At 43.5% G+C, this 16,857-nt stretch overlaps 1 protein-coding gene across 1 annotated transcript in view; it reads right to left on the bottom strand.

The window, feature by feature from the left end:
* Nucleotides 1-16,857, bottom strand: part of SLC39A12 (solute carrier family 39 member 12) — a 402,419-nt gene that overhangs the window by 235,381 nt on the left and 150,181 nt on the right. Inside the window, exon 6 of the mRNA XM_078664420.1 lies at nucleotides 14,528-14,699. Coding sequence (XP_078520546.1) covers nucleotides 14,528-14,699 — 172 coding nt within the window. The remainder of the gene's footprint in view (nucleotides 1-14,527; nucleotides 14,700-16,857) is intronic.

The raw sequence follows: 16,857 nt of genomic DNA, 5'->3' as shown, positions 1-16,857 counted from the left end.
CTCATTTATCCCCTGTGGGATCAGTGTTATCTGTACATTTTGAGAGTGGCATGGTACCTTCCAGTGATTTATAAGGGAAGTTACAGAAGCACGTGTACTACTTAGTCAGTAGAAATCATCCAATGATGAGAGACCATCAAATCTATTTGCTAGTAGGACTTGAGGAACCAAGCTACTGCTGTTACTTCCAGCAACTGGTTTATAGAAGTAGCCCAGTGGAAGGGTACTGATGCACGTACTCTTGGAGAGGATCTCTTCCTGTAACTCTAATATTCTCCTAGCTAGCTGCGGGCGTCTAAAATTTGTCACCACACAGTCTCCTCTAATATTCTTTGGAGAATCACCCAACCACCCGACTCTACGAACCATCAAAATATCACCGGTATTTACTGGATGGAATCGTTTAAATTTTGTAAGCCAATCCACTGTTTTATTTCGTAGATTGGACCAAGTTTTTTTTTGTTCTTCTTAGAGTCGGGACTCCAGTTAACACTACCACATATGGGGAAGATGCCGGTGGTAGCTGTAGGACATCAGTGTTGGGTATTAAGTCAGTTCCTTTTGGGATATATGTTACTATCCTATCAGGGTACATACTTAAGCTCTCGGGGGCTATTTGTGTTTGTAATCTACTAGCGAAGCTCCCCTGAGTGTCTTAAGTACCCCGATGCCCACCCTCAATATGTCCCTCTATCTGCTGTATGGTGTTTTTTGGTCTTATCAAACTTCCATCTCTCTGCCCAATATCTGTCCTTTCCCTTGTGTCTTTATCTAAGAGAGTACTGGCATCCCCATACGGTTTTGTTTGGGATTGTGCATAACCATCGCCCACATGGGCGGTTGGAGAAGTGGGGATATTACCCCTTCCAACATCCCCCATTAATTTGCAAAATTGCTCTATCTTATTATCCAGCTGAGAAAGGTTTACTCTCATACGATCTTCTACTTTGTCCATTCTATCCTTGATCACAATTTCCAAGGAGAGATTTATCCTATTCTCCAACTTCCCAATTATTTCTTCTGACCAGGGGGTGTGTGGTACGTAATCAGACTCGGTTTGTGTGCGCATTGAGTTTTTTTTTTTTTTTTTTTAAAAACCTTTATTGAAACTTGCAAAGTATTACATGCGCAGGCCCACAACCACAGGGGCCGGCCGCAAGCGTATCAAATGAATCAGGATGTAGAAACAGGAACACGACCGAAAAAAGCAATATCATAGATACGTCATGTGTGAGTGCGCACTGCAAAGCATAAGGATATATGAGGTTTTCGTTTTTTTTAAAGTTATGTAGAGTAGGAACGGCTGCAGGAGCAATGGCGTCACACCACATAATAAAATAAGAAGAGGTAAGGGGGGACGTACCCCGCAGAGCAAACAGAATCAGTTGATGAACCACACAGTTGTCAAAACAATACAGTCGCCGAGGCGGACCTAGAGCAAAAACAATACGACAGCAAACAATAAAGCAGAGCACCATTCTGAAAACTCGCCCCCCAGTAACCTAAAGGCATAGTTGAGTGTAGAAGCCTTATAAGAAAGGAAAAAGGGAAAGAAAGACAGCCAACCCTACTAAAGAGGTAAAGAACCCTCCCAGAGACAGACGGAAAAAGAAGAAAGGGACCATAGAACAAAACAAACTAAAATAACAAACCCCCCCCACACCCGCCACCCTACACCACTGTAATGGCTACGGCCTACCCCACTAACAGCGTGCCTGTCGCCCAGGAACTGCCCCAAAGGAGAGGGAAAGAAAAGAGAAAGCGGAGGAGGAGAAAGCAGACACACTCCCGGACTCCCATGCCCACCGCCAACAGCAACCACCCGGAGACACAATAAAACCAATATTCAGCAATTATACAAATCAGTCACGGTAGGATAAAGAACAGCCACCCAATTCCCATCACAATATAGGCACAACCCCGGCATTAAGAAAAGCTATTATATCGGAACCCAGCGATAAAGTTCAGCCCTGGCCAGTACGGTCCGTCCTAAGAGTCCTTGCCACTCGAGCCGCCATTTTGATGGAAAAGGCAGAGCGTCCATAAAAGTTCTTTGCAGCGTAAGAGGATCGAAAACAGGATAAAAGTACATGGCTCGAACTAGGAAAGATGTCCAAGAACAGCGAGCATCCGAAACCATCAGCAAGTAACTCGTGGCCACATGGAAGTTTGTCCATAGAAGTGATGGGTGGCAGCAGGGTCAGGCAAAAGACACTAGTGAGAAGCACGGGCTGGCTAGCCGGCAATAGGGGACCGTCGAGAATCATAAAGTCCGGGCGATGCACAGGGACCCCGACCTCTGAGATGCCATGCATCGCTGGTACCATCTCCAGCTGGAGACCAAACGAGGTGTCGTCCTCAGGTGCCAGGATACCGCCCACTTTCACCATCAGTGTCCGGAACACAGCGACTGTGTGCGAATGGAGCGCCCCAATGGCGGCCACAACGGCCGTAGTGATGGCGTGCCCTCCGTCCGCTCCATCTCCTCTCGGTAGGTGACAGAGCCGGGTTCGGACCCCGGAGGCCGGCTGCTCCGGAGTCACAGGCCACGTGAATCTGATCACAAATAATGGGCGCTCCTCGTCTTATAGAACACACCTTCGCCGTCAGGGAGGACCCAGCCCGTCGACCCCCACGGGGCAGAAAGGGCTCCGGGCGCCGGGCCTCCACCACAGCAGCCGGCGTGGCACGCTGGCGTGTCCCGGGTGTGGATCGTTCAAAGGATCTTCAGAAAAATCAACAATTCAGGCACTCTTCGGGAGACCGGGCTCAGTCCAGGTCTAACGGCCGATGTTGTTCAACTCCGACTCGGGTAGTCTAGAAATCGAGGCCCCGGCTTCAACACGATGTTAGGCCGAGAATAGAAACACGGCGTATCTTCGTCAGCCGATAAGGTAGAAATCTCGGGATTGCACCTCTGGAAGCAGTAGACCTTCATAGACAAGAAAATCAGGTGTGCAGACAGGATGAAAGACAGGATAATCGAGCTGTTGGCGGAGGTCGACGGAGCCGGGAGCTTATGCGGCCATCTTGATTCGTAGCGTAGCTCCTCCTCTCCCTCATTGAGTTTCTTGGTATTATTTTAGTCACCATCTCGCAGTTTGATTTATTCATTTGTACTGCCACTCCAATTTTCCTAGGCTTAGAATTCCAAGGAGGGGGGTTATTTGTCTTTTTTGACCGACAGTCTTGACCCTTGTTCCCCAATACTGGCCTTTGTTTGCCCAACCTTGATGATAAAGCAGGGCTAGTTGCACAATTAACATCTTCTTACATGTCTAATGTAAGAATAATGGGAGTATTGGATAGCCGTGAGACGTTTGAAGCAATTACTGTAGGACTTGATGGGACTATATACAAGGTATCTGCTAGTTTTAGTGGCTGGTCAAGAACCTGGTCACTAGAATCACTCAAATCTGGTTCTTCAATTATGTCAGCTTCTGGGTTTAAATCAATAGTATCAGTGTTGCCCAGCCCTAGATCCTGTTGCTCAATACTCCATAGACTATGAGGTGTAAAACTGATACTGGGGATTTTGCCTTACTAATAGCCCCTAAAGATGATCTTTTGTGCCCCATAGGCATACCCAAGGAGAGTCTTTTTTTCCGTCAGAATTATTTCATGCTGCAAAACGGATTCAGCCCTATTTAAAAATGCATCTAGAGTTCCAACCATGCCACCCCCCACCCTCTGCCCAATTTTTCGGTTAGTTGCCATAGGGACCTCAAGAAAGTATAGATTAGACTAAATATCACTAACCAGGTCCTTGGTAATCTTGATACTTCGAGAAATCACGGAAAAAAAGGGGATGCCTCCTCCGGCCTACGACGGCCTTAGACAGCCCGCCCTTGTCCCGGGCTTCTCCTGGCGTCGCCCGCGCGCGTCCCGCGTTGCATGGGGGAAGGCGGTGCTTTATAGAGTGATGACAGCGCCTCCCCCTTCAGCAGCTGTGAGCACTCGGGCAGGGCAGGACAGAAACGATGCAGCGGTGCACCCTAGGATCGAGAGTCCCACCAGGGTAGAGCTGTACCTCCAACAAGTGTCCCTGTTCACGCAGGTAATCAGCAAAGCGGCAAAGCAAAGCGGCAAAGCGGCACAAAAAGTTTTCAAAGGGCCTGATCATTTGCTTTTCCCACAGGTAAGCACAACCCTATCTGAGGTGTGATGACTTGCTTAATATATATTTAAAACATGTGTTTATGGCTGTGGAAAACGTTTAAAATTTGCATGGTTATGTACAAGCTATTTTATAGTTTGTGTAACTTTGTGCCCCAATGGTGTAGGAAAAAAAGGAAAAAACTTAAACTACAGTACAAATAAGTGTTCAACTTTTTATCATTGAATTTTGTTGCAAATGGAGAGGTAATGTGAATTGTGTTTTAGCAATACTGAGAGCACAGTCCCACGCTAGTCCTCTCATGACCTGATCAGGCCACCCTGACCCCTAGTTTTCCCCCTAACTTGTCTATTCCCAGCCTATTTTCAGGTGGCAGACATGTTTACTGTCAATGCAATGGAGCAAAAGATTTGGGGGGAGGAGGCGGCTACAATTACCTTCTAGGTCCAGAAGCATAGTCTGTAGAGGTTTTTCTTGGTGGAGAACAAAGCTTGCTGGGAAAAGTACTCAGACTCTTTAAATAAATAAGGGGCCTCATGCTGTCACTCAAGCTGAAGAGCCACTGTTGGGAGGACACCATGGCCAACATCAAAAAGCTGCTACAGGCTTTGAAGGTGTAGAGGGCTGCACCAGGTAACAGTAAAGGAGGAGTTGGAAATGTATGTACCTTTCTGGCAGAGGCGTATCTTCAGGAGGGGTGTTTGGTGTGTTACTCCCCCAATAAATGTATTATGTAGTTAATATTTTGGTACAGGTGCTTTCAGTCAGGTGTGGTGAAGGGTCTGTCAGCTTTCACCTAGTATTTTTTTATACATACAAAAACTAAGGAGCTGATTAAGAGTATTGCGGTCTTGAGACTGCCCTACCATTGGTGGCAATCCGACCGCTGCCTCTTCGGCGGCCCGACTGCCTGATCACAAGGAGGGCAGTCGGACCGCCACAAGACTGCCACAACTGCCAGGATCTTGGATCCTGTGGCGGCAGGAAAAGTGGTGCTGTATGGCGGGGGTGCTGAAGCCGTCTCTGCCATGCTGATCCCGACTTGCCTATCTGCCAACCTTTTCACGGAAACTTCGATGGAAAGACAAGGAAGGGGCCCCAAACAGGGCACTAGGGCATTTTATACTATTGGAAATTGTGACTGGAGGCACATGTTATGCCCCCCTATGCTAGCACTGTTGTGCATGCACTGTGTACCATGCACAACATGGCGCAAGGCAACAGTGCGCCCGAGGTGCAAGTGGTGCAGCTCTGCGGTGTCATGTGCTTCAGGGTCTCTTTATGAGCCGAAACATGTTGATGCCGTGCTCTGGCTGCCAACACACCACAGCCCAGCAGTAGTGTCCTAATACAGTGGTCAGGATGCAGCAGGCTTGTTGCCATTCTCCCGACCGCTGCAGTGGAGGTCCAGCGGTCGGACCAACGGAACTCATAATAAGGGACTAGAGCACAGACACACATACATACACACACATTTCTTAAAATTATATTGGTTATGTTACGAAATATTTTGTTTTAAGTACTGCTAACAACCAGCACTACTCTCCCTTTCAACTGCCCCTTAAACCCCCTCATGTGTTGCTTCTCAGATGATGTATTGTACCATGATATGCCAGTATGGCTGTAAGGAAATCTAAAGCTCACACACCCATTCTTACTGGCCAAGCTACAGCCCTGCTTTCAGTATTGTTTTAAAAAAATATATATTATAGTGCGTACCAAGCTTTTTGCTTTATAGACTTCTACCAATAGCAATAGTGCTGTGGGCGGTCCGGAGCAGATGAAGATTTAAGGACTTTATATATCTTAATAAAGAGGATGAAATATTGAGAGAAAGGTCAAAATACAAGAAACGATAGAAGGTTTTGTCAGTATATAAGAATAACTAAACAGTGGAAAAAGATGTTTGTTGTGTTTCTTAATTTTTTTCTTAATGAAATTGCTGGGGCCAGAACTACTACCAAAATGCACAACAATAATAATTGGGAAGCCAGTATAATGAATTACAAAACCATAACATTTTGTTTTCATCATTGAAAAAAAAAGATTTGATTGATCATAACATTTAAGCCATTAAATATGTATTTAAACACATTCAGCACATTCAGCTCATATAGCCTTTTGAGCAACCACATAACAGCCCTCCACTGTTTAGATTTAAGTTCATCACAACACAGTCTGAACTCGGACAAACCCTTTTAAAAGAAATAGAAGGGTTAAGATAATACCATGATGGGGGCGTGGTTTAGCGCCCGATGAGGATGGCGGAGCCGGCGTGAGCACTCCGTTTCCGCCGGGGGTTCAGGCGGTTCGCGTTCGTCTTCGGACTTCTGAACAGCGGATTTTATCGTCGGAATACTCGAAGGATGCTGTGAGTCACTTCTGCAGTCTTTTGCAGCCTGTTTAGCCGCTTTGGAGGGCTGTGAGGGGAACAACCCCATTGCTTTTTTCAAGTCTTTTTTACCTAAACTTTTGCGCATGCCAGACAACACTGTACTCAACATACAGCGGGCCCACAGACTTGGCCAGGCTTCATCTCTTACTTCTACTTCATCGAGAACGAGAGGCGTCATCATGTATTTTCTAGAATACACCGATCTCTTAAAAGTCCTTTCAGCGGCCAGAACATCCCCCTGTCCTACCTGGTCTGGCTCCTCTCTTTTTTTTGCGCAAGACTACGCTAGAACCACGGCTAATCGTCGAAAGGCCTTCCTGGATATGAGATCTGATCTTTGCTCCATCGGTGCCAGATACGGACTCTTCCACCCATGCCTTTTCAAGGTTACCTACAATAATAAAACAACAACCTACGAGGATCCTGTCCGACTCCAGAGCTTCCTGAACTCTTGCCGAGCTGCTGAAATGGACCTTTCTGGTCCCTCCTCATCTTTTCCTCCATGACTTCTCTAACTTGTTGATGTTTTTCCTTGTTTGGCTTCTTCTATTCACTCCTCAAGTTTAAAAGTTGTACTTTACGCTCCTGTATGCTCCTACGCCTATTTCCATTTCTTTTTATTTGCTTTTTTTTTCTTCTTTTTCTTGTTTATTATCTTTGATTATTTGATTTCCTTGATGCCGTTCATCTGTTTTGACTCACTTTCCTAATGTTATCCTCATGTTTTCACAGATTATACTCCGCGTTCCATGTTGTCCCCCCGGCTGGGCGGCTCGCTGACCCTGGACGCCCTGCCTCCTCCAGTTGGTTCTACCCCCCCCCTCCTTTCACGTTTGATCTTCTTCCTGGTTGTGCTCCCTCACCTGCCCTCCTTGTAAGTACATTTTCCCTTCCTGTTCAACATGTCTGTTTTTTTCCTCGCTTCCTCTCTCCCGACCTCCTCCCCTATTTTTTCCTGTTTGAAGGTGTCTCTTCTTTTCTATTGGCTTCTACTTCTTTACTTCTTCTTCTTTAATTTTTTGTCATTTAATCTTTTTGACAATTTACCCTATTCTTCTGATTTTGTACGCTTTTTTCTGGTACTCTCTGTCTTCCCTATTTATTCTTCTGCCTATTCCTTTATCCTCTATTCTCCTCTTCTTTTTCGTGCCTATTCTTTCATTGCTTCATCTCTTCATAATCTCCTTTCTCTTCGATTCATGAAGATTATTGTGTTTTGCTTTAATTATGCTCGTATCTTTCTTTTTACGTCCCTACTCCCCATTTCATTTCCTAGCATATACTTGCCTCATCTCACTTCTCTTTTCTTTTTCACTTACTATTTCTCCATCCTCCTCTTTCTCAAACTCTTCTCTTTCTTCCTACTCTCTCTTTCCTCTGTCTCTGTTATTTACGCTCACTTTTTTCTCCTTCGCTTGTCTTTTTTCATGGGCTTTCTCTCTAAATTCGTTCCCTATGTTTACCTTATTTTGCTTTATATCTTATGTCATTGAAAATAGTTACATGGAATGTTAAGGGCATTAATTCTCCAATCAAACGTCAAAGAATTTTATCTTACCTAGCCAGGCTAAATGTTGATATTGCATTTCTGCAAGAAACTCATCTATCTGATGCAGAATCTGCAAAACTCAAGAGGGGCTGGGTGGGTGAGGTTTATTATTCCCAAGGAGATGGTAAATGCAATGGAGTTGCTATTTTATGTCGTAAATCCCTTTCCCACTCCTTGATCACTCAGGAATCAGATGATGATGGCCGATGGATACATGTTAAACTGTCTCTAAGAAGTGTTCCAATCTCTCTACCCTACATTTTGGCATGTGCTATCTCAACATATTACTCGATTTGTTGATGATAACTTCATCTTAGCAGGTGACTGTAACCAACCCCTTGATCCCTTCCTTGACAGGAACTCTAAAGCTTCATATGTCCCGAATAAATCTCACAAACTTTCTGCTCAAGCCATATCCCAACATAAACTCATTGATGCATGGCGCCTCTGCAATCCAACGGCAAGAGAATTCACTTTTTACTCCCCTTGTCATCATTCCCAATCTCGGATTGATTATATTTTTGTTACCCACAATATTGCCCAAACTCTTACTCACGCCGAAATTGGTCCAATTTTACTTTCAGATCATGCTCCTGTTTTAGTTAATCTTGACATACTCCCCAAACCTGTTGGGCCCAAGAGGTGGAGTTTTAATAATGCCCTTCTCATAGATCCCAAATTTACTGCCTCCTTCACTGAATTTTTTGATGATTTTTTTCTGTTTAATGATACCCCTTCCATCCCTAAGCATTCCATTTGGGATAATTTCAAAGCTGCGGCACGGGATTTTATAGTTGGATACGTGGCAAAAAAACGGAAAATTGCTCGCAAATTCACTGGGGATCTGCTCCAAGACATTAAGAGATTGGAACACGCCTATTTTACTTCACACTCACAAGACAGTTTAACAGCCCTTGTCGATGCCAAAATGAAGTTCAACAAAAAATCTACAGAAGATGCCTCCCTGTATTTACTGAAGTCAAGTGCAAAGTTTTATCGGGTCAGGAACAAAGCAGGGAAAATTTTAGCCAACTATCTGAAAGTCAAGCATAACAAATTGAATATTGAGTCCATCTATGATACCCATTCCGACCTCAAACACAAGGATGCTGATATTCTTACTGAATGTTCCCTTTTCTACAAAACCCTTTACTCTTCTGAAACTCAGCCTTCCTCCCACTCTTTAGATCGCTTCTTCTCTACCATTCTCTACCTGACCATTTCCCTCTTGATCTCTCTCATTTAGAATGAGATATTTCCCAGCGAGAATTACTTACAGCACTCCAATCCCTCAAAAAAGACAAAGCCCACGGACCAGATGGTCTCACCGTTGAATTTTTCCTTCACTTCTCAAAGTTACTCATTCCAAGATTACACTCTCTAATAGATACATTTGTTGCCTTGGGTGCCTCCTCAGGTTCCTTTTCTGATGCCCACATCTGCCTTATACCCAAGGAGGGAAAAGATACTAAGCATTGCAAAAATTATAGGCCAATTTCTCTGGTCAATATCGACTATAAAATATTCGCTAAGTCACTTGCAGCACGTCTAGAACTTTTACTCCCGGAGCTCTTGGGCGAGGAACAATCTGGCTTCGTCAAGGGTCGATTTATTACTGATAATACTAGACTTCTGTTTAATGTCCTCTCAAAGTCCCAACGCTTGCCCCAATCTCTGGCAGCGATCGCCCTAGACGCTGAGAACGCATTTGATATGGTTGAATGGTCCTATCTTTTCTATACCCTTGAATGGTTTGGTTTTGGTCCTTAATTCATTTCTTTGATTTCTTTACTGTATTCTAACCCGCGTGCGGCAGTATGCGCTAATGGCTTGGTCTCCCCCTTTTTTGACCTAGGCAGAGGTGTCCGTCAGGGATGTCCCCTGTCCCCTTTTCTTTTTAATTTGGCTTTAGAGCCTTTTCTATCCAGGCTCCGTCAAAACCCAAATGTTCACGGCTTCCAAACCCTGAATTTTCACGTCAAGCTTGCCGCATATGCCGACGATATTCTACTTTGTATATCTAATCCCATTGAATCCATTCCCGCCTTCCTTGATGAAGTGAGAGATTATTCCCGAATATCTGGCAATAAGCTTCATAATGATAAATGTGAGATTCTACCCTTGACAAAGTCTACTTTCAAGCCTGATTTCAGTGCCTCGAACTTTACATGGAGCTCTTCGCACATAAAATACCTTGGCTTACATGTTACCCACTCCATTTCCGAAACAGTTTCCCTTTGTTTAAATAAGTGTATCCAAAAAGTATCGGAATTGGCGACTAGATGGCATCCCCTTTACTTATCTTGGTGGGGCCGCCTTGACACCATTAAGATGATGCTATCTCCTATAATCCTTTACACTATTTCTAATATCCCAGTACTAATCCCCTCCAAGTTTTTTAAGAAGATCAACGCAGTCCTTATATCCTTTTTCTGGAACAACAAAAAGCCCAGAATGTTCCTTGCTAGGCTTATACGCCCCAAGTCAGAAGGCGGAGTTAACTTCCCGGATTTCCCAGTTTATCATAAGGCATTTTTGTTACGACAGGCTTCCTTTTGGTTGCAGGACCCGGCCTCTCCTTGTCCTTTGTGGGCTAAAGTTGAGTGCCTCTTTCTTTCCCCCTTCTCTTTTTCTGAGTATCTTTCCTTTTCACGAAAACCTTCCTCTATTCCTACTCCCATTCATAAATTCACTACTAAACTACTTTTATCTTCTTTACCTTCTCCTCCTATGACAGTTGCTGATTTCCTTTCTTCCACTATTTGGCACAACATATCCCTCTTGATTCATAACAAACCCTTTTACTGGAAGTCATGGAGGCAAAAGAGGTTAATCTGGGTTTCTCAATTATTTTCACACTCTTCTTTCATACCTTTCCTAACTCTCCGCTCCACCTATGATCTTCCTGCTTCTTTTGCCCACAAATATCTCCTACTTAAAGAGACAGTAATGGCAACTTACACCCGACTTTTACAAACACATACTTCTCCTACTTCCCTTACCCCCACTTCACAACTTCACTCCTTTTTACGTTCCATTCCCAAAGCCTCCTGTATTTACAAAAACCTCCATACTAAAGATTCCATTAGACCCAAATCTACAGTGGAGGAACACTGGGAACGTGAGTTTGCCAAGTCTTGGTCCATTCCTCTATGGTATAAAATCTGGATTAAGATCCGCAAATCTTCCCGAGCGGCGACCTTGACACAGTCCTTGTTCTTCACTCCACACGTTTGTTGGTCCTGTTCCTCCCCACAAGCAACTTTATTCCACATGTTGTTTCTTTGTAAATCTGTTCATGATTTTTGATTGCAGGTTTGGGCTCAAATTAATGTAATCTTTCATACTTACATTCCTTTTTCCTACATTAACATTTTCTTGGGAAATCTCTCTCCTTGCTGGGAAACTGTTGATATTAATATCCAGATCATTGATTTATTGTTAGCTGTTACATTTCAGCAGATCACAATTAATTGGAAAAAAAATTCTAACATCTCCTTTAAAGCATGGTGGTATAATGTTTGTCACAATCATAGACTGGATACTGCTTTTGTTTTCCCTGCTCATATGGCAGAAAAACGTATGGACTTATGGCTTCCTGTCACGCTTTACTTTGATGCATACGCTAATCGTTCATTCCATCCACAACCATCCCAGCAAGTGGTCTCCAAACCCCCTTAGCCGTCCTTCGCATTTCCTTTTTCTTTCATTATCACTTGTATAGTTGTATTTTCGCAATTATTACCTCTCCTCCATTTGGCTCTGATGCCCATGATTATTTCTCTTTATTGTTTGTCATTATATTGCTCCTGCTGATTGCTACTGTTTTTTATATTCTATGCTATTTTTATACTTTGTATTGACACCTTGTTTTGTCTCTTCTTCATCAAATAAAGTTCTTTTTTGAACTTAAAAAGATAATACCATGATAGGAAAAGGCATGATGGGTACTACACGGAAAGAAGGGAACACTTCTACAAAGAAACTAATAATCGAGATCAGTTGTTTGATGTGGACCAAGGAACATGATCATTTTCAGAGAAATGGCGATCAATGCATGAATACATGAGGAAAGCACGTCCCACCATCTATGTGACCTCACTACATGCCATGCAGAATTATATCATTTGGAAGATTCAGTGCACCACAATCGGCGGAAAGAAGATATACAGAGCGGAGAGGGGACAGGATTTAGAGCATGGGTGAAGGGAACCAAAATGATGATTTGTGTCTGAAGAAATATCAGAAAGGTCAAAAGTAAAAAATAGCATACATTTCATCATTGATAATTCTGGATATATAATGAATGTTTTTATATGTGATGTGATCTCAAGTATGGGGCACTTCTTATGTACGTGAATGATATAAAAAAACGTTTATTTTCGTTATATACAAAACAGTAAACATGACATTCAGTGCATATCAACTGCGCAATCAGCGTGTTCTCCAACCAGCCTCCCTGTACTTTATAAGCAGTACATAGAACATCTTTGTGTACATCATGTATCAATGCCAAATTAATGTATGCATTGAATACCTGCACACTAGGAGACCTCATCAGAGGGCATCAATATACCTAATGTACAAAAATAACCAATCTATTGACGCTGGTCAGAGTCCAAGCTACGACATGTATTAAACTCATCCAACAGCTGCCTATTGCTTCTCCCTTCCTGCCTACACGAGCAGAGAACTGCAATTGCAATCCTGCTAACAAGTACTGGGAATGTTTTTCTTTGTCGAGATGTTAAAAGAGGAAAGAGGCACAGCAGCTTGATCAGGCTTCTGAGGAAGATGTGAAAAGGGTAACAACTGATAAAAAAAACACCATAAGCTCGACCAACCTGGCGTCCATCAAGGAGGGCCTGCCCGGCAAGCCAATTAAGAGGAAAAAGGTGAGCAGTATTGCCAGACACTATGGCAACCTAGCTGAACAAGTGATGACACACGCATGTCTGTCACGACTGAAAGAGCAGCTGCAAGTAAGTTATGAAGAGGACCATTCCAAGGTTGTAGCCCCCAATGAACAGTATGAAGCACTATGTGAAAACACCAAGGGGTATATGCACAAGCCCCTATCGCCACGGGAACATCACTGTTGGTGACGTTCCCGTGGCAATAGGGACCTTGCCTTATGTACAAGGCAGCGTTAAGCCACTTCAAAAAGGGGTGTGCAGTGGGTGTTGTGGTGGGTGTAACACCACAACACCCATTGAATTTGATGCTGCCCCCTATGGACAAGGGGAGCGTACATAGGAGGCAGGCACAAAATTAAAACCAGGAACATCCTGGTTTTAAGTTGGCAAAACGAAGAGAAATGCATTATTTCTCCTCGTTTTTGCTTTTTCTATGTGTGAGGCCTTGTACAGCATACATGGAAAAAGCAAAATGCCTTGGCTTGTTTATGTACAGGAAGGTGCCCCTTCGTGTACATAAACAAACCTTTTTAAAAATGCCATTTTGTAACTTTCATGTGTGCTGCAGCACACATGAAGGTTACAAACTGGTATTTTAGGATTGTTTATGTGCAGGAAGGGACACCTTGTGGAGTGGTGTGGCTCACTGGTTAGAGGCGGCAGGCCTGAGAGCAGAAGTCAGCCCGGGACCAGGGTTCAATTCCCGACGCGGCAGGGTCGTGGACCTTGGTCAGCAGGCTCGATAATTCTCGCTTCGGTGCTTACTCTAATCAGGGGTTCCACTCGGCAACTCTGGGCATTAGCTTGCCTAATCTCCACAATGGCCCCACCAATTCCGGGGATGCCTGGCTCCACCTTGGGGACTCCCAGCAGGGGACCATCCCACAGGGAAAGCCAGGACGGGTTCCCCAGAGTTATACAGCGCCGGGACGCCCCGTTGCTGGGGCAGCTGTGCGCTTTACAAGTATACTACATTTACATTTACATTTACATTTACCTTCCTACACATGACCAATCCTCCCCTGCACACCGACACCCTTGCATTCTGGTGCAAGGGTGCTTGCATTGGCGCCACGTTGTGAAACTTAGCGCCATCGGAGGGGGACATGCAAGGCTGCACTACATTCTTGTAAATATGGTGCAGCCGTGCAGCCTTGCGTTTCCGAAGTGGCAGAGCATGTCGTTAAGCCAAGGAGGCTAACGACACGCTCCGTCACTTCATTGTTCATATCCCCCAAGTGTTAATTTTGTAAACAACATGCAAATGGACAATTAACGTTAGAACTGACTTACTTAACTAAACAGAAAACATTTTACAATATAAAGGAATTCAACTTCGTTACCACTTGTAAACAATCGTTTGATGTCAATGCTCAGGTAAGGGATGGACTTTCAGGTGGCAGAGAGATGAAAGCTTGCCATGGGAAGAAAGTGATGTGCCACTTCCTAGCTCCTTAAAGGGTGACATAGGAGTCTTCACAGAAAGAAATTCCTCTAGCAGGTATTAAAATGCGTGAACACATTTTCACCACTTTGAAACAGGAACTTACTTTCTAGAGTAGTTGGTGCCGGCTTTGCATGGCTGTGTTTGGCGTTCTTACAAGAACAACTTAATTGCTGTTGAATTATCAAGGGGCTCATTTTAAGGAAGTCTTCTTTAGAAATGGTAGAATCACTTTTTTGTAAAACAATCTTCACAAGGTCATTGGCAGAGAAGCATGCCTATAAGGGAAATTGATTTGTTATTAAGTATTTGAGTATTGACACAGCCATACACTTCAAGTGCATCAGGGGAAATAAAAAGCATTTCTCACATCACAGCTGTACTGCTTTTCTTGAAGATAATATTTTATTTTATTTTAAATTGAAAAGTAAGCATAGTATAGAGTAAATGGACTTTGTTGTTACTGCATTTTAATGGGTACGTTCTTACATTCCCTTCCATGTATTTATTTCCCACCTGATGGAAAATAATCATAATACTCTGATACGCATCCACTATTGTTTCAGTAATGAGTAATATGAGACCTTTGGCTGTCCTATTATAGTCAGGGATGATTAATTTCTCTCTAAGGAGTAGCAATCTGGGCAGACTACCTTCAACTGATCCAAAATGCCACTTAGGGGCATATTTACAAGGGATAAACCAGCGCCCTATTAACAAGAGGGTGCTAACATGCATAATTTCATGCTAGCACCCTTTTTTCTATAGCCTCCCTTTGTATCTCTAATGAGATGGAAAATGGGTGTCACTGGGCGTACCCCAGATGGACTACCTTGTAAATATCGCTGATATTTACATCGCGATATTTACAAAGCAGTCCACATGATTTTAGCACACATTGGATTTTGGCGAAAACGTCTGCTAAAATCCTAACATAGGGGGTGGATTATGCTGATACGACCCTGTGGGTCCTATCAGCAAGTTCATCGCCCTTTTGCAGGGAACATCACTGGAAAACCAGCGATGTTCCCTGCAAAAGGGAGATAACCTCGCTATCTCTGGAATTTCTATCGCCCTGGAGTGACACGTTGTTAATAACGCGCTACCAGGGCGATAAATTCCAGAGATAGCCTGCGATAATATAATTATCGCTAAGCACGGCCTGCGATAATTATCGCTGGCCGTTGTTTATATGCCCCTTAGTGTCTTACTTGAGTACATCAACCAAAATAACATATTATCCATAATATCTTCTGTGATGTTATTCATGTTTTTCAAAGGTATATCCATGAGTCAGAAGAGCACGTAACTGCTTTCATTGATGAAATGCATGTTCAGTATGGTATTTGCACGTTCATAACTTGAATAGTCCACACAGCCTTCAAACTTTTATTGTATAAATACATTCTTGGCATGGAATAACAACAGCTCTATTGTAACTACGGAGCACCATTTTAATTATAACTATTAGTAAGGCTTGCACATAATGTCAGTAATAATTATCATTGATTCGACATGTCTCTATTCACTGACACACATTCCCATTTGCTTTGAAGCTACATTAATACTAATGCTTAGAAGGCATTCATTCTACTGACCACTTCTCCACTTCATCCATTATTTTGTTCTCTAGTCTCCATTTCTTGTACAAAACCCTGGAAAGTGTAGTCATTAATAGGTTCACCCTCCTCTCATCATCAGTAATCTCTGTAATTCCCTGGTACTGAGCATTCACAAAATTTGCTCCATTGAGACACCTTATACTCTTTGACTTCCAATTGACCCCCCCCCCCCCCCCCCCGGCGGAACCCTTTCTTCTAATTGACAGCCCATCATCTATTGAACTACTCTAGAACCTTTAAGACCCTTGGCATCCATTTAAAAGTTAGGCATCCCTAGTAGCATATTGTGGAGTTTCATCAGGGGTGGGTGACATGGTCAAATTTCTTCAGGCCCCTGATTAGGGAGCCTGTGTGGTGTGTGTGTGTGTCCGTGGAGATGGTTATTGCCTCCATGTTAATTTTAATGTTAAGAGGTATTTGTAGAGCGTGCGGCTACACCAGGGATTGTCCCGGCGCTGACTCAAAACCTTTGACAAAGCAATGCAGACAGAAAACATAAAGGCACCTCCTCTACTGTAGGAATAGCTAGGTCTTCAGGAGTTGCCTAAAACCAAAGATGTAACAAAAAATACACAAATAACAAGACAGTTTTCAAATACGTGACCCTCTTGGAAGATGCTTGGAGGTTTCAAAGTTATTTAACAAGAGTGGGATTTACATTCGGAATATAGTCCCCAAGGATTTTGTTGACGAGTTTCGAACCGCTAAAGATTTAGGGTTCTCATCTGGACTTTGACTTGCCAAATTCAGTGGAGGAATAATATGTGGATTGTATCAAGTAATGACCACCTTGACTTTCTGACGTACTGGCGGC

Source organism: Lissotriton helveticus, chromosome 10 (assembly GCF_964261635.1).
Source record: "Lissotriton helveticus chromosome 10, aLisHel1.1, whole genome shotgun sequence".
Taxonomy (NCBI): domain Eukaryota; kingdom Metazoa; phylum Chordata; class Amphibia; order Caudata; family Salamandridae; genus Lissotriton; species Lissotriton helveticus.
This window is presented reverse-complemented; position numbering and strand designations above follow the sequence as displayed.